This window comes from Chaetodon trifascialis, chromosome 14 (genome assembly GCF_039877785.1).
Source record: "Chaetodon trifascialis isolate fChaTrf1 chromosome 14, fChaTrf1.hap1, whole genome shotgun sequence".
Lineage (NCBI taxonomy): Eukaryota > Metazoa > Chordata > Actinopteri > Chaetodontiformes > Chaetodontidae > Chaetodon > Chaetodon trifascialis.
In genome coordinates, this window is record NC_092069.1 from 23,234,083 (window position 1) to 23,255,877 (window position 21,795).

The following is a 21,795-nucleotide window of genomic DNA, read 5'->3' on the forward strand; positions in this document are numbered from 1 at the left end:
GCAGGAGGCGGCCGCTCTCCTCTCCCGCAGCCGCGTCGCTCCATCTGGATCCTCGCCTCCACTCAGTTGTATTTTTTTCCTCCACCTTTGTGTTGTGATCGGCTCTCCCGGTCTGTTTCTCACACCCACCCCGGTACCCCCCACACCCACCCCTCCTCCATCCCACCCTACCCTACCCCCTCCACCACCACCACCACCCCCTCTCCTCCTTTTAGCATCTGAAAAGACCACTGAGTGAGAATCGATGGCGCAGAGGCCCGCTTGACAGGACAATAAACCACAAAGAAGGGGTGAGTTTTTTTTTCTCCTCCTCTTGCTCCCCTTTTTTTTTTTTTTAATTTTTTTGGGGGGGGGATTTTGCGGGATGACTCTAATGGCACAACGGTAAGGGAATCGCTCGGGGCTGGCTGCGTGGAAAATGATATTTAACACAAGGCATCTTTTGTTACCGCGATATGATTTACAGCAGGCGTCAGCTGCCGTGGTCCCACTCAGGGAAAAATAATAATTAAAGAAATCAGGAAAAAAAAACACCACAAGGAAGAAGCAGCGGCTCCGCATCCTTCGTCGCTCGGGACGTTCATTTCACATGAACACACATTCACCTTACGTAACCTATAAATGCATCACTGGAGCCTGGTCCTGTTATTGCAAGAGAATCGCATGCACCCGCCGCTGCAGGTTTAGATGAGGGTCGTTTGCCTGGATTTCATTGGGCGATGCGGTACCTTGAGGGTGTTAATGCGGTTGTCGCGTTGTAAACAAAAATATGTCAGCGGGACCGGAGAGGGAGGCTTGTCTCGTTTTTTGAGGGACCTCCCCGGGAAATTGAGCGCAAGGCAGTGAGTAATGGAGCAGAGCTTCTCCACATTGCTTTTTTTTTCAGCCATGAGGAGAGAGGACAAGTCACATCCAAGGCGCGGGGGGAGCCGTCTATTTACAGCTGAGGCGTTCATGATTTGCCTCTCATGTCTGTGATAGCCACAACAATAGCTTCCATTTTCCTCATCAGCCTCAGGCGTGATCAATACAGCCCCCCCTCCCCCCAAAAATGTGATGCTATTATTGCTAAAGATCTGGTCCAGTCTCCCTCAGATGTCTGCAACAGAATCACAGGAGTGTTGCCCACAGCTGAGGAGAAACTGATGAATCAGATATTGATCTTATGTCTCACTGCTGACATGAGAATGTGTTTTGGCTGCTGGTAACCTCAAGTGACCTGACAGCATGTGGTGGTGTGTTTGCATCCCCCCTTCCTCACATCCAGCTTCTCCACCGTGAGGACGCAGCGATGCCCCAGCAGAGGGAGGACCCGTCTCCGTCCCGCCGTCCCGGCCTGGCACCCCTCCGCCTCCAGATACTGAAGTCCGGCCACGACTTCCCATGAGGCCACCACCAGAACTCAGCTCGACCGCTCTGTATGGGGCCTCTCACCTATGAAGTAGGTTGCTATCTAACTCATGAGGAGTTCTGGGTCTGCAGTGTGTTTGGATGAGAGCTGGTGATTTGCTTCATTTATCGGAGGATTATGGGAAATGTCTCCATCATCTTCTCTTTAAAATGTTCTGCTGTCATTCTGTGGTTCCAGACCCCCAAATTTAGAGGGTTTACAATATAATACTGTGTACTTTCACCTCTTCTGGCCTCTGAAAATCCTTCAAATGAAGCAGTCTGAGTAAAAATCTTTGGTTGAACTTCTCACACCTCCACTCTGTGGCCAGCAGCTGTGACAAGGGCTGCTGAAACCACCGGTTTGGACAACAGTTAATACTAAAGCAACTGATCAATAAATCCACAGTTTTGTTTTGAGGATTAATCATCTAAGTCAACGGTTGCTGCTTCCAGCCTCTCACATGCAAGGATTTGCCACTTTTCTCTGTTTTATGTCACTGCAAGTTGAATTTCTTTGGATTTTTTGACTGATGGTTGGACAAAGAATCAATGTAAAGATGTCACAGTGGGCTCTGGGAACTTCTGAAGAGCATTTTTGGCAATTTTCTGACTTTTTCTAGATTAAACAAACGATTAATTGAAGAATTTCATACAAAAGCGGCTTAAATTTGCTTTACAGGATAATAAAACGAATAATAATAATAAATAAAAGTTGCTTTTACATGAACTCTGTGTCTAAAAATGCTTTAAAGAAATGAAGATTGATTCCTGTGACTGGAGAGATCTGCTGGTTTGTAAACTGAGAGCATGACGTGCACAGTGGAGGCCATTAGGAGCTTTGTGCCAAGAGGCAGAAAGGTCGTCAGTGGAGGTTTCTGAGGACCGGCGTGAGGATATTTCTCGTCCATGCAGCAGGTTTCTGGATGAGTGGTTTCAGCGAGAAGATCCCAAAACAGAAGTTTGCAGCATCGTCCAGCCTACTCATGACAGAGGCATGCATATGTTTCTCTGAGTCAGACTGAGATAGATGGCCTCTTATTTTTGAGATATTTCTCAGACGGTAAACAGCAACCAAAAATTAAAATCACCATCTGTAGTAACTCCAACGGGAAAATCATTTAGAGGTGGATCAAATAATCAGCAGCTACAGCCAAAGAAACAGTAACAACACGTACAACACATTGTTTCCCTCGTTGTTTGATCCTTCATCCCAACAATCGTAATGCTCATACGATTGCATTTGTCCTCCTCTTCCTCTTAGTTGACATGGAGGATGAAGATGGGACTTGTCTACTTGATGTTTTGTGGTGAGTCTGCTTCTTTCTTGGTTCTGGCAGAATGAAAATGGCAACGCTTTGCTAATGCTTGAATATTGAGTGGCCTCTTCTAACTGATTTTGATCGCTGTTCTAATCGCTGCCATCTTTCAATCTTCGCAGTGATCCCCAAGCCCTGAATGACTTCCTTCATGGGACCAATGAGGTAACAAAAGAGTCTTAAATAGAGAGGGACTCAAATAAGAAAATCAATAGTGCAAATGATAAATGCGAGATGGGAATATTTCTTGGCACACGGTCGTGCGAGATGTGTGGAGGAGGGCTGACTGATGGGGAGTCGTACTGTAATACTAAGTGCGTTTCTCACCACGACTTTGCGGGCCCAGCCTAAAATCGTCTCATTTCATCCCACCAGCTGCAGACTGAAGACCTGCTCATTAACTCCTCCTCTGGGGAGCCCTCCCTCTTCACAGATGCCCCGGTGAGTGTCTGGATCCACAGCCAACAGCGTCACAACAACCAGCATTTTCCCCAGGAGAATGATTTTTTTCTCTCCTTCTGCGCCTGAAACTGCTTCCTGTTAACTCCTGCTAATCACACAATTCTCCCCTTATTTTCCTTCTCTCTGCTGCCTCTGCCTCTCTGTCTGTCTCCCACTGTTTCCCCCTCCAGAGCCCCGTCTCTCTGCTGGGGGATGGAAGGGATTCCCCAGGCACACCTCCACCTGGGTGTGTGGATCTGTCCTTCCTGGAGGAGGCCCTCTTGTCATCGCCGGAGGGTGCGGAAGACCCACAGGTGGTGCAGGGTGGGACACCTGTGGAGGCTGGATTTGAGGCAAAGAAGGGAGAAGTGGAGGAAGTGGAGGAGGCAGAGGTGGCATGTGACATCCTCCAGCAGAGCCTGCAGGAGGCTGAGATCACAGAGCAGACAATGGCTCTGGAGGCAGGTCTGGCCCAACCTGGGGACAACTTGTCCCTGTACTCACCTGCCCCCCTCCTCTCTCCATCCACTGTACCATTCGTACCCAAGTCTGTGACCTTGCCTGTCACCCCGGCATTGCCCAGAGACACACAGGCAGCAGTGGAGCCTCCTCAACCCTCCCTCCTGGCTGTCGGCCCAGGCTGCCCTTCTCTAAAACCTGCTGCCCCTCCTCAGCTGATGGGGCTCCTGCCCGGAAATGTGTTCCCTGCTGCTTCTCCAGAGACCTCCTTCTCCCTGAGTCCTGCCCAAGGATCCAGTATGATCATCCACAAGGCTGTTCCCAGTGTCACCAGTCGTCCTCTTATCACCCCAACCCTGAGAGCAGCAGCAGCAGCAGCACCAGGCATCGTCCTGCAGCGCGCCCCCCTTCCCATCCAACCCAAGCTGCCTATCAGCATTCAGCCCAGGCTGGTTCAAATTAGCCCTAAGCCCCCTGGGCAAAAACACACTCCAGGTCTTACATTTGTCCCTGGGACTGCCTCACCAAATATTTTACTCTCCCAACCTCCGACCCAAAAGCCTGCGGCTCCACCGCCGCAGGCCACCCAGCAGCTCCCCAAACCAGTGAGCCTGCAACTGGTCAACCAGGGCGGCTCCTTTGTGCTCCAGCCTCAGGGACTCTTCCAAGGCCAAAACCAGTTCCTTCTTCCAGGCCAGTGCCCTGTTACAATCTCCCAGCCTGCCAGTGCAGCTCGACCACTGCTGACCCCCAGCCACCAAGGCCCATCCGTCCACAGCCTGACTCCCTCCACTGGGCAGCTCGTAGACGGCTCTCAGATCCTAACTGTGCCCCAAAGACAGCTGAACTTCAGCCCTGTCTTCACCACCCCCACAGGGCAGCTAGCGCTCCGCCAGGCCACTGTGCTTTCAGGACCTTTGCAGCTACAGTCAGCGCCCCCTACTGTCTTCCAGATGCCAGCACAGCTGGCTGGAACCTACACTCCAGGAGGACAGGGGCAGCGAACCACTCTGGTCCACAGTCCCGCTCTTGGAAACCACATTACCTTGATCAACAGTTCAGGGGTGCTTCCCCCGGATCTCACTTCCATCTCGATCGTTAATGGCCCCTCAGTAGTTCAGGGGCTGCCTTTTGCTGCCCAGGCCCCGGCTCCTCAGACAGGAGTGACAGAGGGACAGCTGAGCCTCCAGCAGGCCTCCGTGGTGCTGCTGCCAGAAAGAGCCATTCAGGAGGAGAGGACCAGCTCAGAGGAGACGTTCCACCAACTACCACAGGTGAACTGCTACCTCTGTCTCAGAGGCAGGTGATATGGATCTAAATTAATTTGCTGGATAAATTGCATCAGCCTGTATCTAAAACGATACCAACATACCATTGTTATTGACTTTCAATCTTGCTAGCATAACATTAGCTTTCTAGGGTTCTATAAAATGAGCAGATTAGCAATATACGTATCTGAGGTTCCTCCTATTTGCTGGAGTACTGAAGGCTTCCATTAGGTAACAGCCTTGTGTGGTGGTAGTGATTGTTCCAGGTATTAGTCAGACCCTCAGGTGTCACCAGGAAACATACAGCTTGTGAAAAACTCTAGATTTGGATTATCAAATGCAGGAAAATATGAATTTATGGTTCTAATTTTTTCTTTGGCAAGTGAGCATGGTATAAGAGAGTCAATGGTTCTGGCCTTGTTTTGGGTTACAAACTGGGAACATGGAGATAGAAATTGATTAAAATCTAAAACTGTGGTGTAGCATGTATGTACAAATGAGACATAGAATATACTGGATTTGTGGTTAAATAGCTATAACTTGCACATGTAGCTCAGTCTTAAATTCAGTAACTGGCTCTGGTGTCTGTTCTGTCTCTTGCTGTAGCCCTATGGACATGTTCTCCAGCATGTGTCGGTGCAGCCCACCTCTGCAGGACTACAGTCCTCCTCTCCCCCTGTAGTCACAGTCTTGCAGCCTCCTCCTGAACCACCTCTGGCCCCCGATCCAGCTGTGGAGATCCCTAAACTTCTGATGGCCCCAGCAGACATGACCCAGGTAGTGGAAGAGGTGACCCACTCGATGAGTCAGAACGAGGCCTTTATGCAACATCTGCAACAGGTCAGAGCTTCTAAATTAAACTAAGTTGTTGAAGAAGTATTCAGATCTGATAGATTGATCGTATCATAGTAACAGTTGATTTATATCTCGCGTTATCTCTAAAGTAACTAGTAACTAAAGTTCTCAAATATGTAGTGGAGTAAAAAGTACATCTGCCTCCAAAATGTAGCACAGTACCAGCAGTACAAAGCAGCATAAAACAGAAATACCCAAGTGAAGAACTAGTATTTCAAAATTACACTGAAGTACAGTACTTGAGTAAATGCACTTAGTTACATTCCACTGGACGAATAAGGAATCAACAATCACAGAACAGCTACGATAACGAGCACCTGCCGACGAAGCTCTGATAAGGACATTTGGACAGAAGACAGTCACAGATCTGACAAAATGGCCGACGTAACAATGTCAGTTAAACTGCTGTAGAACCCTGCCAGCAGTGGTTGCCACTAGCAACAGAACGTTCAGCTGAAACCAACTGTCGGCGGCAGTTGGCTCAAAGATCTCGACCAACCTGATTTAAAGCCAGACCAACTTTCACTAAACAGCAGCCAGTTTAAAGGAGAACACCGAATGTCCTTTAATTTCTCAACAATTATCCAGTTAGCTGCTTAAATAAACTCATCATCAGCCGGATTGAGATGAATTACAAATGGAGAAGAACCACAAAGTTGGCCATCTGATACAGGAAGCTAAAGTTTGCTAGCGTTAGCATCATCGCAGGGTCATACCAGACCAAGCAGCAGCTTCACTTTAAAGCTGAGGGAGAGCATTGTCAGTGCTATTAATTTCATATATGTGAAAGACAGTCTCTAACGTGACGCACGGCAGTTAAAGACAGTTAACATTTTGTTATTTTAGGGATGATTTTGACATCAGAAAAAATAATCCTGTTAAAATAGTGATCAAATTCATAAATCAATGCAAAAGCTGCTCAGAAATCATTAGAACAACGTTTTAAAATGCAATGAAGAGGAAAATAAAATTGGTTCAAGTGGAATAAAGTTAAATTCAAATAAAAACGGTCGTGTTTCAGTGCAGTTATGGTGCAATAATGCTGCAAGTTGTGCCAAATGTAATAAAGGAAATGAGAGTGCAGTCGACAAATTAATCAAGTTAAAGACAGAAAGAACGGGGGAGTTTTTAATTTGGGTTTGAAAGTGGATCAGAACATCCATCTAACAGCAGCTCTTTCTTCATCATTTCTCCCACAGCAAGCACTTACTTCTCCTATCGCGTCTGATTTGTTGGTCGGAGCGTTGCCGGTGGTGCCGATGGAGTCGCTCGCCTCCCCGGGCACCAATGAGGGCGAGGCCCAGCCACAGACCCACGCAGTCTCTGGTCAGGACGCCTGCGCTGGGATGCCTGACCAGCACGCTGAGGCTTCTCCTCTTCACTCAGAGCCAGAGGAGACGCCGCTGATCTGCTCCCCCCCTCCCATTCAGGAGGCAGAGAGACCGGCTCCGACGAGTTTCTCCCCTCCGGCCGGGCCCCAGATTGAGAGTTCAGTCGCCCCGGTCGCAGCTCCCCAGCCTCACGTTGAGCCCCAAGTCCAGTACCAGGTCCCTCATCAGCTCCAGGTCTCACAGGGCTTATTTGCCCAGAACCAGGTACAGATCCAGTCATCTGTTTCCCAGCCCCAGCTCCAGGTCCAGGCCTCAGCTTCCCAGCCTCAGTCCTCGGTCCACAGCAGTCCGTCTCCTGTGTGTGTCGGCGTCTCGGTGCCTCAGCAGCAGCCTGATCCCACAGCTGCTGGTCTCTCCAAAGGAGAAGATGACTCTGCTGCCCAACAGCACACACAAAACAGTGAGTTTCAATGAAAATCTGACTGACCCTTCACCATCACTGTAATCACTGCCTTGATCACTACGGTCTGCCATCATCATCATCATCATCATCATCACCTCTGTCATCGCTGTGTTCCCTTCCAGAGCCAACAGCTGCCTTGGTCGTGGAGAGTAAAGCGTTTACTCTCGATGTCCATCCCCCCTCTCCCGCAGCCCAGGGAGTCCAGGTTCAGGGGCCCCCGGCTCCCAGAGAGAGCGCCCCCATCCAGGCGAGCCAGCAGACCGGCACCAAGGTGAGAACGAGACCCCTTCATTTAAGAAATACATACATACATACATACATACATACATCTTATCTTGTAATGAATGTTGGAAGAAACTGCTAAATGTTCCATGTAATTAAAAAATAACAGAATCTAATATAAATTTATGAGTTTAATCCTCCATTAAATCATATTTAAGGCTGTGTTTAATGAGTGTCAATTATTCCCTCAATCAATTAATAAGTTGCTTGGTCTATAAAATTGTGAAAATTGCTCATATCCATCCATTTTATTATCATACTCAGACCAGCAAATATTCACATTTTAGAAGCTGAAACCTGGACATTTTTGGCCATTTTTATTTGAAAAAGACAACTATGATCAAACGAACTTTCTGTCGACCCTTAAACTGATTAATATCATATTGTCTGTTTGTTTTAGGCCGAGAATAACGGATTTCACAATTTGTGTAATGAGCCAAAGTAATTTCCTCTGTGGGTTAAACCGATCCGGCTCCAGTCTTGGAGCGGAGATGGCAGCCTTTGAAATGATTATTTGTTAAATGCAGCAAACGTATTATTAATGACTTCAAAATGCACCCCTGTCTGCATCCTTTGATCTCATCCGAAATGTTGTGTGGCTGCCAGCTGGCGGGTCCTCTGGAGCAGCAGACTGAGGAGAGGCTCACACCAGCAATGCGCAGGCACAGGTAAGAGAGCGGCGAGCCGGGCCGATGGTCTGAAACAGGAAATGTGGCTCTGTGCCACAGCCAGGAAGGACCCCAACGGGCCGCTGTGCTTCACTAAGTTTAAAAGCAATCGTGCGGGCAAAGAAATTTCCTGAATGAGAACGAGTCGGAGTGCAAATGAAGGATGGAAGGAGGAATGATTCTTCATCAACCTGACGGCTTATTCAGGATCCCACTTGTCACACGGCTGAATGTGACGCCTTCTTACCTCAGTAACAATCAGCCAGTTAATTCAGTCATTTAGGAACAGTTGGCTGGTTTCACAGATGTGGATTAGGTCTGATCCTTCTGTCATTTTTTCAAATTCGAGTCCTCTGGGACTCCTTTTACTGCTGCTACTACAGCCGCTAACACTGCCTGTACGTTAATAACAACTACTGCTTCTGATACAGGCAGCACGGCTGCACAGTAACGGGATTACTTGAAAAAAGTCAGCTGGTCCTGGATAATCAAGTCATTTTGTCACCCTGTCTCATCTCAAAATCTACTTTCAGCACCTTATTTTTCTAGTTCACGCTGTGCTCACCAATCACACAGAAACTTAATTTGCTAATTTGGTCATAACTGCTTCTAGTTAGTATTTAGTAGTTAGTATTGCTACTTCCACTATTAAATACTACCAGTACTGCTTTAAGTAACTCTACTGATACTACTAGCTCTACTTTCATCAGCTTTACCTACTTTCCGACATTGAACGCACCACGCTGATAACAGTAGATGTAAATCTTTGACAGACTGAGAACACGTTCGGTAACTGTTGGATTACATCAGACAGTAACAGAGTAAATTACAGTTGTATTACTTCAGCAGTCTGTAGTCTGCAGGCTTACGCTTTCTTGTGTTCTTTAGGTTCCAGCAACAGATTTGTCTGGACCACAGCGCCATCCAGACCCCCTTCACCGGCCCGGCCTTTTCCACGCTGAAGGACGCCGTCAGACGCCTGCTGCCGTACCACACCTGCGCCGGTCACCTGCCCACTCAGGATGACTTCAATTTAGGTGAGCGAGCTTCAGTCGATGATGGCGATCCAGGCCGGCCGAACGCCACCAGCTGAGGATCCAAAATGAGCCATCTGCTGCAGATCTAAAGCAAAGTGGCAGCAGCTGGTGATTTAAGTTGGGATAACTTTTACCCCGCAAACATCCAGCTTTGAATTAAACATGGTGCTCGTCAAGGCGTCCACCTCTGGTATATGACAGATTGAGTTACATCCAAAGGTGGATGAGGGGAGCTGGGAGGGTAATCATGTGGTGTTTGACTGTGATATCTTTGTCTTCACAGTGGACCAGGAGTTCGACACCGTGTCCGGGTTCCTGCTGAAACGCACCAAGGACATGGTCAACAAATACAGGCAGCTACTGGTTAGAGAAACCCAGGTAAGACCGTCCTCCGTCTTCACACCTTCAACCACATCAGCAGTCCTCCCGAGGAGTTCAGTCCATGAGCTCCTTTTGTCTGTGAGGCCTCCTTCATCAGATTCCTCAGCTGTGTTTGCAGCAGACGGATGAGGCTGTGTGTGTGTGTGTGTGTGTGTGTGTGTGTGTGTGACGTGACGTGAACTGGTTTCCACAGCAGGAGAGTCCTTCGGCGGAGATGGTGATGCTGGAGCGTCTCTTCCTCCAGGCTGAGCGATGCGCCTTAGCAGAGGACAGACGGAGAGTCCGCAGAGACCCAGGTCAGTGTCCCAGCAGGAGACACAACCATCATCATCATCACCTACTTTATTATGTGTGTGTGTGTGCGCATTAATGCGAGTGGCCGCCAGTATTTTGACGCCACTTCAAATCCCAGGACAGAAACAGGAAGTCAATCAGTGACACTTTTTTTCTTCTTCTCACGAACTAATTCCGCGCTTAACCTCCATATTTGCTCCAGAGCAGCTCCCAGGTGTGAATGTGTAATTAAGCTGTGTAAATGTGGAGCGGGGTCGTGCTGAGAAAGACTCCGCATGATGACGAGAAAATTACACATGAGAAGTTAAGAGCAGATTAAAGCGGGGTTGTTATGTTAATTAAAAAAGTTGGAAAAGGGGAAGGAAGCTCTTGAAAGCTGTTAAATGTCAGGCTCGGCTGCTGCTGCTGGGAACTAATATATGATCTCAAATAATAATGCAGAAATAGGACAGGCTGGCTTTTTGAAATATCACCCTCATTTCTTCCAGAGTCATTTATGATGGCCTTGGCTACATCAGCGTCTTCCCCCCATGGCGCCCACTCCTCCGGTCCCTCCCAGCTGTGCTCCTCTGGCAGCCCCTCCTCTCCACCAGCCTGGACCAGACTGTCTGACCGCCCCCCAGGACTGAAGACGTACCGCTCCAGCTCCCGCGGGGCTCTCAGGCTCACCATCAAGCAGGAGTCCGGCTCCCGCAAGGTGGTCCACAACTCCGCCTGCGACCCAGGCCTCAAGAGGGACCACATGGGGCAGCTGACCAATGGCGGCGGCGCCGTGAATGAACGCCACTCTCAGGCACCCAATGGAGCCCCCCAGCGACCTCAGCATGAGGAGGAGATCTCCAACGGAGCTCTGCCTTGTAACGCCGCAGAGGAGGCCCCACAGAAAGCCCCCAATCCCAAAACGAAAGCCCCGAATCCCCTTTCTATGCCAGAGCCGCAGGCTGGCTGCTTCGAGCTGCCTCCCAGAGACGTCAGCGCCCCGAAACTGAAATGCTACAGGCTGGATGCGTCGCCTCGGCCGGAGCAGCGGTTCAGCCCGCCGCCTCCACCCGTCCAAGAGGACAACATGCTCAGTGAACATCTGCAGAGTGCCATCGACAGCATCCTGGAGCTCCAGCGCCTGCAGGGCCCCTCTGCAGCCCAGACCAGGGCCACGTCAGGCCCTTCGCTGGACCAGGCCGTCACCAGCATCCTGGAAGGACACCTGTGAGGTAAATCTGCCCCGACAGACGTCCACGCAGATGCAGAAACATCTGTCTGAGGCCAGAGAACACGAAGGAAGCTGTACCTGACTTCTTATCTGTTCCCAGAACTGAGAGATTGTTTCTGGGTTTCAGAGATTTCTTTAAAGGAACTGATTGTTTGAAAGACGAGGGAGGAGGAAAAAAATTAAGAGGCACTATAAAGAGATGCATACCAGACAACAGCACTATCTATAGTCCGATAGATGTTAGATACTTCATTTTGATGTACGTTTGTGGAAAAAAAATCTATTTGAATAGGAGCTATATTGTTTCAGTGGTAGTTAAGTCATTCAGAGGTTTACGACACTGGTGTAACCTTCATCAGCATATAGTATATAAGTAATAGTGAGGAAAAACGAAAACGTGGAGTAGACTGAGATTATTCAATAGTTTTTTATAAGATTTCTTTCACAAATGTGAAGTTTCTTTTGCATAGTGCCAAGCTTCCAGGGTATTTATTTTGATAATCTGTGCCAATTGTGTTTTCAGATGAGTTGCATTGAGAAAGGCAGCGAGTGTGTGATGTGTGTGTGTGTGTCTTGGTTTGCGTGGATCTGAGGAGTGTGTGTGTGTGTGTGTGTGTGTGTGTGTGTGTGTGTGGAAACATCGCGTCCTGCGGGGGGACGGTACATAAAAGCCCCGCAGGCTCCATCATCTCGGCTTATCGAATGAAACTCCAAAGAATTTGTGACTTGCTACATCCTGAATACACCAGCAAACGTCCATGTTGTGTCTCTTCCCACAAACTGGAGTCTGTCCTTGTTGAAGCTGAAAGAACCCGAAGGGAAAACAGAACAGAAAAGGTTTGACAGAGTCGTGCTTTTTAAGTCTTTAAGTTGTCGCCGTTCACGCTGGACTGTGAAATATTTGTAGTTTTTGGAGAATGGTTTCTCATACTTTATGTATTAACATGCAAGCAATAATGAGTTAGGGTTGTTAGGAGCAGTGGTGGTGCAGTGAGGAGGAGGAGGAGGAGGAGGGAGGAGATCTTCGCCTATCATTGGATGACAACCGAGACTCTGTCATTCAAGTAGTTTAGAAACTGTTTCAAGTCTGTTTTAAGGGTCCGAGGTCCAGTTTGAGAAAGAAAAACACCAAAAGCGCAGCTGTTTTTTTCCGCGACACACTGTAAGAACTTCAGCCTCTCTGCATCATCAAACAGCCTTTGACCAAAAACTAGAGGAATCATCCGCTTCACATCTTCATCTAGAGTTCTCTTTATTTATTAAACTAAGCCGAAGACTTACTTTCACGTGGCCGTCGTGGAGCAGTACGATTTTTGCAGCATCTTACGTTAATGTGACAATCTTATTGTTCTGTGTGAAAGCGTGAATTCTGTTCGTATGAAAATCCGTGAGAGATTTGGGGTCATGTATCGGTGGTACGACTCTCCCTCATGAAACTTGTGCAAAATATTCTTTGTGGACGGATTTTACCTTGAAGGTCGAAACGTTAAAGCTGCAAAATGTCTAATTTTTGTAACAGAAATTGAAAAAGCGCTTCAAAATTTAATATTTGAAGACACCGTCAGGGGTCGAGGCTCGACTCGTGAATTGGAAACGTTTAGAAGATGCCTTATTGTTGATTCAATGTACCTTTAAGGAAATGGAATCTGCAAAGAAAATATCATTGATGTGACGTTTTAAATCCTCCAACATCTGGTGTTCTGAAATGTGAACCTGTCCATTCAAAAAGAAAAAAGAAAAAACTACTTCCGGAGATTTGGGGCTAAATCAAACAGGCCTTCTCATTTCTTGAATTGTCAATTTTTTTACATGTGAAATTGTCTTTTGTTGGAATGAACAAAAGGAGTTAAAATATGCAGTAACTTAGTGCTGAAATCCTCTGCAGTAGTTTGGGTGGACACACACCGGAGGATCTATGCCTGTATGCTAAACACAAAGCTACAGCTAGCAGCTAATTAGCTTAGCATAAAGACGAGAAACGGGGGGAAAGCTAGCCTCATGCTGCTTCACGTCACCTGTAAAGTTCACTTAAAATGATGAAAAATGACACGACGCAGCGTTTTGAGGGATTTATGTGCTGAACTGTTTCTTGGCTGTGAGCAGTGACTTAAACTGAATTGCAAAATCAGCCGAATCTGAAGCTCCTCTCGGCTTTACGACTCGTTATTTATCTATTTATTATCTATATTTATGTTCAGCTCATGTTCAGCCGTCCTGCTGCAGCTTTACTCTTTTGGTTCAGTCTCACTGCTCTCATAGTGCTGTCTTCGGTGAAAAAGCCTAAAAAAAACTCCTCTGCAGACAGACACAGTTAGCACCTGGCTGGCAAACATATTCAGCAGCCAGCAGTCATCCCAGACATCACCAGGTGCACAGAAACATGATGACGATGCTGCTCTGCAACACCTTCATGTGGAAATAAGAAACCGTTTGCATACCATAATGTTAATGTTGTTCACACCTTGATTCTGCGGCCTCGAAGCAACCAAAACTTTCAGCTATCGCAGGTTCAGTTTGTCAGTGGTTGTTTGTCCACTGCACCAGGACTTCAGGAAACAGTGTGGCATGTGCTTCTTCTTCTACAGATTAAACAGCGCAGATACAACATGTTAAAGAGTGAGCTGGCAGGTGGATTTTGTTGCCTTTACACAAAGGCAGGCTAGCTGTTTCCCATCTTTATGCTATGCTAACAAGCTAGTGGTGGTAGCCTTAGCTTCACACTTAAACCTTTGTCATCAGCAAGGAAGCAAATCAGCATATTTCTCAAACTGTGTTCCTTTAACAGATTTTGTGCCAAATTAGAAGCAAACGTATGAGACGTTAAATCTTCAGGTGTGTTTCCGCCCGCAGAGGATTCGCTGTAATGCAGTAAAGATGTCAGAGTGTCTTTCACAACACAGGATTGCACTCCTCGTCACCGCTAGCCTTCTTTAAAAGGGAAATTCCACCACAACGAACGTTTTTTTTTTATTTGCGTTTGCCCGCGTTTCTCCTCCTCAAAGATGTTTGCAGTGAAGGAAGCGTCGACGTTGGTGGAATCCCTTTGAAAGAAGCAGCCTCACGTGCCATCGTTATGTGTGCAGTGTCGAACACTGGCCAGTAGAAACGTGCTTAGTTTTGTCAGCATTTTAGGTCAAAGAGGTTACATCTGCATGTTGAGCCATTTTGGTATTTATTTGTAAATGTTTTTTTTATTATTATTATTTTTTCTTCTGACTGAACTGTGAAACCAGGGGAGCTCATAACTCTACACTAATTCAACTTCAGATACAAAACATTTGACTGACAGATTGTTCTGATGCCAAAATCAAGAGGCCTTAATTCAGCAAAACTAGATTGTAAAAAAAAAATGTCATTCCTGACAAAAAAAAATCCAACTGAAGACTCCTTTGACCTGAAAGTCACGAGTGATTCATATATGAAATGTTAAGAAAACCGCTTTTGTACTCATTTTTACAGACTATTTATTAAACTGTGATTTTGTAAGAAATAAAAAAATGAAATGTGGTCACGTGTGTGTCTGTGTGTGTGTTCGCCGCCGAGACGAGTCGCAGGTGATTAATACAAACAAGACTTTTATTTTTTGCATCATTCACAATTGAAATAAACAAATAGCTTCAGGGCTTACATCCAGGAAAATACCAATAAAGACAAAGCAGCTGCGTAGTCGATAAATTCATCACGCTCGAAAAGATAAATCAGCCTCGCAAAGGGGTGGGGGGGTGGGGGGGTTTTCAGGTGATTCTCAAAATCCCATTAGAGTTGGCAGCTTTTCTTCACGGTGCAGTTTGGGTGGTGTAAGACGACGTCGTGGTGAAACGGCTGTAAATTGAAACGAGGTCATGTCCCGATGCTGCGACTCCAGGCAGGTTTGGGGATTAAGAGGCTCATTAAAACATGAGCCATGGAGGCGCCCCAACCGGCCGGAGAATCAGCAGCACGACAAGAACATCAGGGGTTGAAACGGTCGATTAAAAAGCGGCCAACTCCACCACGTGAGTGTTCATCTCCCCCTGCAAAATAAACAACTCTGAGGTGTGACTCGTTCGGGCCTGAAGGCACCTCGAGACCAAACCCAACCTGATTTCAAGACGCTTCCGGGAAACTCGTCCTTCGTCTACTGACTTAAAAACAGACAATAGATTGACAGCGAGAGCAGAGCGGAGCGCCAAATAACTTAAGGTCGCATTAAAATGACGCTCGCTCGCTCTGCAAAGCAAGTTGTTTATTCTCAGACTGATGGACGTAAAAGCTGCAAACCTGCAGGGGGGAGGTGGGGGTTTAGTTAGATTTAAGGGGAAATGAAGAGCAGGCTGTAGCTTTTACTAAAAATCTGGTCTTAAATTTCATAATATTTTTACTTTTTTCATAAATAATTAGACATATTTCATGATAAAAAAGTGGCCATACGCAGCCTCGGGTCATCCACCGTGGCCGTGTGGAGTTAGTGTTTCTCAGATTCAGTGCTGGAAATTCAACAAGTGGAGTCTCTGCTCACGTTCTTGGAGTTCATTCGGGATCCAGGTGGCAACCTAGCAGCATCTCACTGGCACTCAGGTGTGTGTGAGTGTGAAATGTAGTCAATCGCTCATCGAGGCCTCGTTAACACCGGAGTGGTAACTTCACTGCCACCACACGCTGCTAACGTTCGGGTCCTGACGGACAGACGAGTTCATTCACCTGCTCACTAAAAAAGCAATTTGGCTTGTAAAACTGACGGAAGTGTCAAATCCGACCGGCAGATGAGAAGATCCAGCCTGCCGTCCTGCTCCGTAGCTGCTCGTGGTCCTCGCACAGACAGACAGTCAGTTGAGTTTGATGGGCAGGTTCTCTCCGTACTTGCGGAGGAACTTGCTGTGGTTGTGGTCGACGGACCAGAGGGGAGGGAGGTGGCGAGGCCGCATGGTGTTGAGGAAGTGCTGCCTCCAGCGACGCTCCAGGTCCATCAGGCCCTGCAGGCCCTGCTCGGCGTGGGCTTGCACCACCTTCAGGCCGTGAGGCACGTAGGCCTTGTTGAAAATCCTTCAGAGGAGAGAGGAGCAGTGAGGAGGAGAGCGTGGATCCTGCACAGTTAAACAGCTGCATGAAGACCGCATGCAGCCCAGCAGATGAACAGGATACGGATGATAAGAGTGTGACTGAGGAACCAGCAGGGCTGATTTTATTAGCTGATATCATTATCTTATCATAGATGTGTGGCTATGGATACATGCACCAAACAACGTGGCTTCAAACCTCACCGTGAGAGTTCCTGAATCAGAGCGTTTTTCTGCCTGATTCTGTTGACTAGCTCAGATTTTGCTGCACGGTGGAATTTTGCCATTTTTCCTCAACATTTGTGCTTCTGGGCTACACAGTTACTTTATCTTTTCATGAGCGTCATGATGCAAACGTTGCTCAAGCCAATGTTAATAAAACATCCTTCATCATATGTTTTTAGGGGCTGTTCTGTAACCTGTGGCGCCTCCTGCTCTGTGGTGCAGACTGAGCCACAGAGCTCCTTCTTATTCTCAGCAGGAACATTTTCAGCATTCCAGTCACGTTTAAGTGTCAAGTCTTTGCTCCACTTCTTTCCTTGTTGTGGTTGAAATTCATGCTGCAGTGCTGAAAAGGTTCCCAGTTTTATCTCTAGTGTTTCTAAAGTGTTCAGTTTGGTTCAGGTGAGGGAAGTTCTGCTTCAAACAACCACACTGATATGAACGAAACTCACACAGAATCATTTTGTTCTGTTTGAGCCGAGTCGGGTCTCACCTGGTCTCCAAGCCGGCAGCCTGCTGCAGCGCCTCGCTCGTCAGCTCCTGCTCCTCGCTCACGTTGAGGAAGCTCTTGATCAAAGCCTGCAGCTCCTCTCGTCGCTGCTCCGGCAGCCCCTCCCCGGCGGTGAGCAGCGCCCGAGCCGCCGAGCGTACCCGCCGTCGGTCCGAGTCCTCCAGCAGGCGAACTCCCTCCTCGCAGCCCTGAGGGGCGGCGAACTCTTCAGCCAGCTGCTGCTTCAGGAAGCCGTCGTGCATGTTGGAGGCGGCGTGGCAGCTGGTGCAGAGCAGCAGGATGTCATGGGAGTTGTGGTCCTTCATCTCAGTGGGAAAATGCCGTCTGTACTCATGTGGCACAATGTTTTTCCTGTGGGACCAAAGGGAAATATTCAGGTAATCTGTCACTCCACGATGAAATTTCCTTCAGCTTCAGAATGAAAACGTCAGACCTGATGTAGGAATCTGCTTTGCCACAGACCACGCAGAGATTCTCCTTCGCCGTGAGGTAATAGTCCTGCTGGGAGTCGGGACGTCCTGACGGCTCAAACAGCAGCCTCACGACAAAAGGATCCTCACTCTGGAGCACTGGGTCAGACACAGAGATAATCCATTAATGTCTTCAGATAAAGATTACCAGTTAAACAAAGAGGAGAGAAACATGCTGTCTTCAGACACACTGATGCTTTCATTTTATCACATGCAGGTGTTTTTTACTGCAGTGAAGCAGCCTACGCTTCACATAACATCGAGTATCATAATGCTTTAAGTCCATTTTTCTACCTACTTAATTGTGTAACTACACTGACTGACAAATCTAAGTGCTTTTAGAGCACAGCAGCACTAAAGCAGAAGACATCCAGAGCAGGAAAAGGCTGCAGGAAGACGAGAAGCTGCAAAGCTAAACGCCTGCTTCTTCTACACACGTGCAACTAAATATGCTGGTTTAGGTTGACTTTTCCCTCTGAATGAATAAAAGAGATTTCAAAGTTGCATGTTGCAGCATAAAGCAGCAAGACAGTGTGTTTTAATGTTTACGCGTTGGAGTTATCCAGTGTACCTCCTATTCCTTTATCTAGGTACCATTTGGCTTTCTTCTTGTCGCAGGTACACAGAGGCTGGTCGTCTGGAGCATGGAGGAAGCAGTTATCATACAGAGGAGACTTCCTGGAAAAGAGAGAGTGGATGATTTTGGATTAGCATCAGTTTAAGATGTTTTTTTTTCCCTCTCATCTTCTGGCAGCTAGCATTTTGAATGTTGATCCTGCAGCCTTCTGCGGGGTTGGAACTGTTCACAGACAACAATAAATAAGACCAAACTGCGCCTCTCTTCCATCCTCACCTGGCAGAATAGCCCACACCCAGCGGTTTCCTCTTGTGATTCTTTCGGGGGTCTGGGACTTGCTGATCTCCAGACTCTGGGCTTTCTTGGGTGGGCGGCTTTCGGGTCCTCCGCTTCCTCTCTCCGTCAGCGGCCCTGTCGTCTCCGTCTGCTCGGCCCCTGAAGGGCACGTCCACCAGGCCCTGGCAGCGGGCAGCCAGCTCAGGGTAAGAGCTCCCGCTGAAAGAGGCGGGTCCAGCTTCAGAGCGGAGGCCGAGGAGATGGAGGAAGAGAGCGATGGAAACTTGGGCATCTCTGGCGGCGTAAGTCATCTGGAGTGAAGACAAATACCTGCTGTTAGCTTAGCAGAATTTCAAACTCTGTGATTGGATATTTCTTCCCAAAATGCACCTGAGGAGTCTTACTTCTTCATGTATGTGCTTATGCACACGAGTTAGTAACCTTTGATGTTTTTTAGGAAGAAAATGAATCTGAGTTCCAGATCCAGGGACACTAAAATCAGCTCCCTCCACTCTGCAGTGCTATACTGTCTTGAATTCCTGATTAATTCACTGAAGCAGATCTGAAAAATGAGACATATGAAAAATGTGAAGAGTGCTGTAACACAATGAATCACCACCTGCTCCAGCGTCAGTTGGTCTGCCTCCCAGTCACTGCAGCGCAGCTCCAGTGATTTATCTAGAGATACATTCAACAGATCTGCTGCCAGAGACTTCAGACTCAGGCCATTATTCACTGTGGCTTGCCTGAAAATGGAGACAGAATTTAAGAATTTACATACATCACAATGTGACAAATGTGAATGAACAATAGGGGAAAGTCTTCTGCTTTTTAAGAACACTGACATCAAACAGCAACAACCAAACTGTACCTTTGTCTTAAGGCAAGATAGCGCAGATCAACTGTGCACGACAGCGACAGGCCGTAGTCACGCGTTAGACGCTTGCCGTCTTCGTAGCAGCCGACGCCGACTTTCAAAATGTGTGGGTCTCGGAGAACTTCCATTAAGCTGAGGGGGAATGGCTGCTGGCCGCTGCGAAACGCCAGCAGCCTCACCAGGACGCACAGGCCTGAATATGTGGCCATCTGTAACAGGGAGACGGCCGAGGCTCTGCCTTTCACAGACACCTGCAGCAGGAAACAGCAGCCAGGTCAGGAAAAAAGGACATCAATATGAAAGGTTAAAGAAGCTGAAGGAAAACTCCACCCTTCTGATAATCTTACTCCTGCGTACATTTTCAAATTGGATGTCAAAGGCATTTATGACATTGTGTGATTTTCTCTCATCTATATGAAGCCAGTTACCTGCAGGAACAAACAAGCTACAGTAAACTAAAAAAAACCAAACAAGGGGAACAACGCTGCATCATTCAGGGTGGATTTTTCCTCTTGATATGCAAAAACATGCAAAAGGTATTTCTTACGGCGTTGGTCTTTACCCATTCACAGTCAAGCCCCAGCACAGGGAAGACTGACAGCTCCTTTTGCATCAGTGGCCACAGCTGCTGCCACTCCTCTTCAGAGCTCACCATCACCGGTTTCACCGCCAGCAGCTGTTCAGAAGACGGTATCTGTACAGCAGGGGGCAGCTGTGTGGTCTGGCACTCCACAGCCTTAAACTCTTTCTCCAGGAATGGCGGTTGGGTGTACGGATAGTCCACGGCTCTAAACTTGTTTTCCACAGGACATGAAGCTTCCACAGGATCAGCCACCTTCTGGACTGAAGGCAGCCTCTTCCTCTTCGTTCTGTACACTCGCCATATGAGCAGGCCTCCTAACGTGGCCCCTAATACTGTTGTTATGACAGCAGTTAAAGGCCCTCGATGAGACATGTTGCCTGTGGTGATCTTCGGCTGGCTAAAGAGTGCAAACCTTGAGCCAAAAACACAAAAGCCCAGTTGGTCTTCAGTGGCCAGATCCGCATGTCCTAAATGGCATGTTTGTAAATAAAAAGCAAGCGATGTTTTACCTTTCAAGTGTCAGTGGAATCCCATGTACACCCGTCTTTGTCCCCGTGATCTGGACAGACACAGCATCTCTCTGGAACACAACACCACAGGCCGTTTAATAGACAGATACTCTTCTTATCAAACAATCATCCTAATTATGATAGAAAGCCTGGAAAACCTCTGCTGCCTTCACCTTAATCACACCAGTGTTAACAGATTCTGAGTTAAATGGGACCTTCAGCTGTTTAGCCAGTGCAAGCGTTTCAAATCCCACTTTAATTGCACAATCAATTTTGATGGCTGTGACCTCAGTGTGGCCAAAACTGTGACACTAGGGGATTAAGATAAGATAAGCCTTTATTAATCCCCCATAGGAGGCATTTGGGAGCTGCACAAGGATGACCAAATAATAGATATACAGGTGAGGGGTTAGTGTTGCTCAGACAGCTCAACACACTCTAGTTTCAGCTATCAAACATGTGACCCTTTGTGTCACGTGGTCAAAATATTTTTTCTGTAACTTACAGCCATCAAAACGTTATGACTCCTTCTACTGTAGCATTAAATATTATAGAGACATCATGTTTGACAACAGCTTATAAAGTATATAATGAACAACTAATGAGTAAAGCTTGTAATCAAGTATGTTTTAAAAGTTTGGCAAAACTAGCATTCCTAATTAGGTCGAGGGATTTGATGGGTCAGCACTGGTCAAGTTGTTCACCTAAGCTACTTTGTTAGCTAACGTAAGTTTGCTCATGGTCGTTCAACCAAAGCCATCCACGCTGTGCTCATTCAGAGTAAAAGACTGGAGACAGCTTTCGTTCAAACGCCTGACCTGTAGGGTTCATACGAGTTCATGTAAAGTACCAAGGTTCAGTGCGCCGTGCTGTCAGTCGACTGTTGAAGTGAACGTCAAGCTAACACCTAACTTAATAACTAGCGTTAGCAGTACAACTTCTGCTAGCGTTGGCCGTCAGCTGTGGCGCCTAAAACTAAACCGGGCTACACTTTCCCCTCAGAGGAAATCTGTTTCAAAGGTAAGACGGGCGAGCATCCGTTTCTGTCATTATTCTAGTAAGCTTTCTCGTTAAAGCAAAGTTAAACCAACATTAGCCTCGTTAGCGGCTACAGCTAGCCGGTTAACTTGCTAGCTCGTTACCTGCGCGGCGTCATTGCGCTAAATTTTATACATTACTTCATAACGGCGGAGGTACACCTCCATGCACGAATATTTGAGTTTAGTCTTACCTTTACGTCTTTAACCAACACAACGCCAGTTTAAAACTCATGTACACTTGCTTCTCTTTACTCAACTGCACCATGTCTTCCGGGCTCTATTTGTAACGACGCTGCT

General features: G+C 47.3%; 2 protein-coding genes across 6 annotated transcripts; one reads left to right on the forward strand and one right to left on the reverse strand.

Annotated features, from left to right (window-relative positions):
- On the forward strand, positions 1-13,120 carry LOC139342671 (BRD4-interacting chromatin-remodeling complex-associated protein). Of its 4 annotated transcripts, none has more exons than XM_070979895.1 (14): positions 1-290; positions 1,268-1,441; positions 2,654-2,699; positions 2,831-2,873; positions 3,084-3,149; positions 3,341-4,882; positions 5,483-5,716; positions 6,931-7,522; positions 7,648-7,796; positions 8,414-8,475; positions 9,364-9,512; positions 9,796-9,890; positions 10,087-10,189; positions 10,676-13,120. In XM_070979895.1, exons 3-14 carry the CDS (start codon positions 2,659-2,661, stop codon positions 11,395-11,397), a joined length of 3,798 nt encoding a protein of 1,265 aa, XP_070835996.1. In that variant the 5' UTR covers positions 1-290; positions 1,268-1,441; positions 2,654-2,658; the 3' UTR covers positions 11,398-13,120. The 4 variants fall into 4 exon arrangements, with proteins under 4 accessions (XP_070835996.1, XP_070835997.1, XP_070835999.1 ...); XM_070979896.1 differs by lacking the exon at positions 1-290 and adding an exon at positions 686-842; XM_070979898.1 differs by lacking the exon at positions 1-290 and adding an exon at positions 686-842 and having other exon boundaries at positions 5,483-5,653.
- A 1,833-nt stretch (positions 13,121-14,953) lies between these two features.
- exd2 (exonuclease 3'-5' domain containing 2) lies at positions 14,954-21,789 on the reverse strand. Of its 2 annotated transcripts, XM_070980073.1 has the most exons (10): positions 21,690-21,789; positions 20,459-20,529; positions 19,929-20,361; positions 19,361-19,617; positions 19,109-19,235; positions 18,490-18,800; positions 18,208-18,314; positions 17,600-17,735; positions 17,149-17,517; positions 14,954-16,419 (listed from the first exon to the last, which is right to left on the reverse strand). In XM_070980073.1, the coding sequence occupies exons 3-10, from the start codon at positions 20,319-20,321 to the stop codon at positions 16,203-16,205; spliced, it is 1,917 nt and encodes a 638-aa protein (XP_070836174.1). In that variant the 5' UTR covers positions 20,322-20,361; positions 20,459-20,529; positions 21,690-21,789; the 3' UTR covers positions 14,954-16,202. The 2 variants fall into 2 exon arrangements, with proteins under 2 accessions (XP_070836174.1, XP_070836173.1); XM_070980072.1 differs by lacking the exons at positions 20,459-20,529; positions 21,690-21,789 and having other exon boundaries at positions 19,914-20,358.
- Between the last annotated feature and the right edge of the window lie 6 nt (positions 21,790-21,795).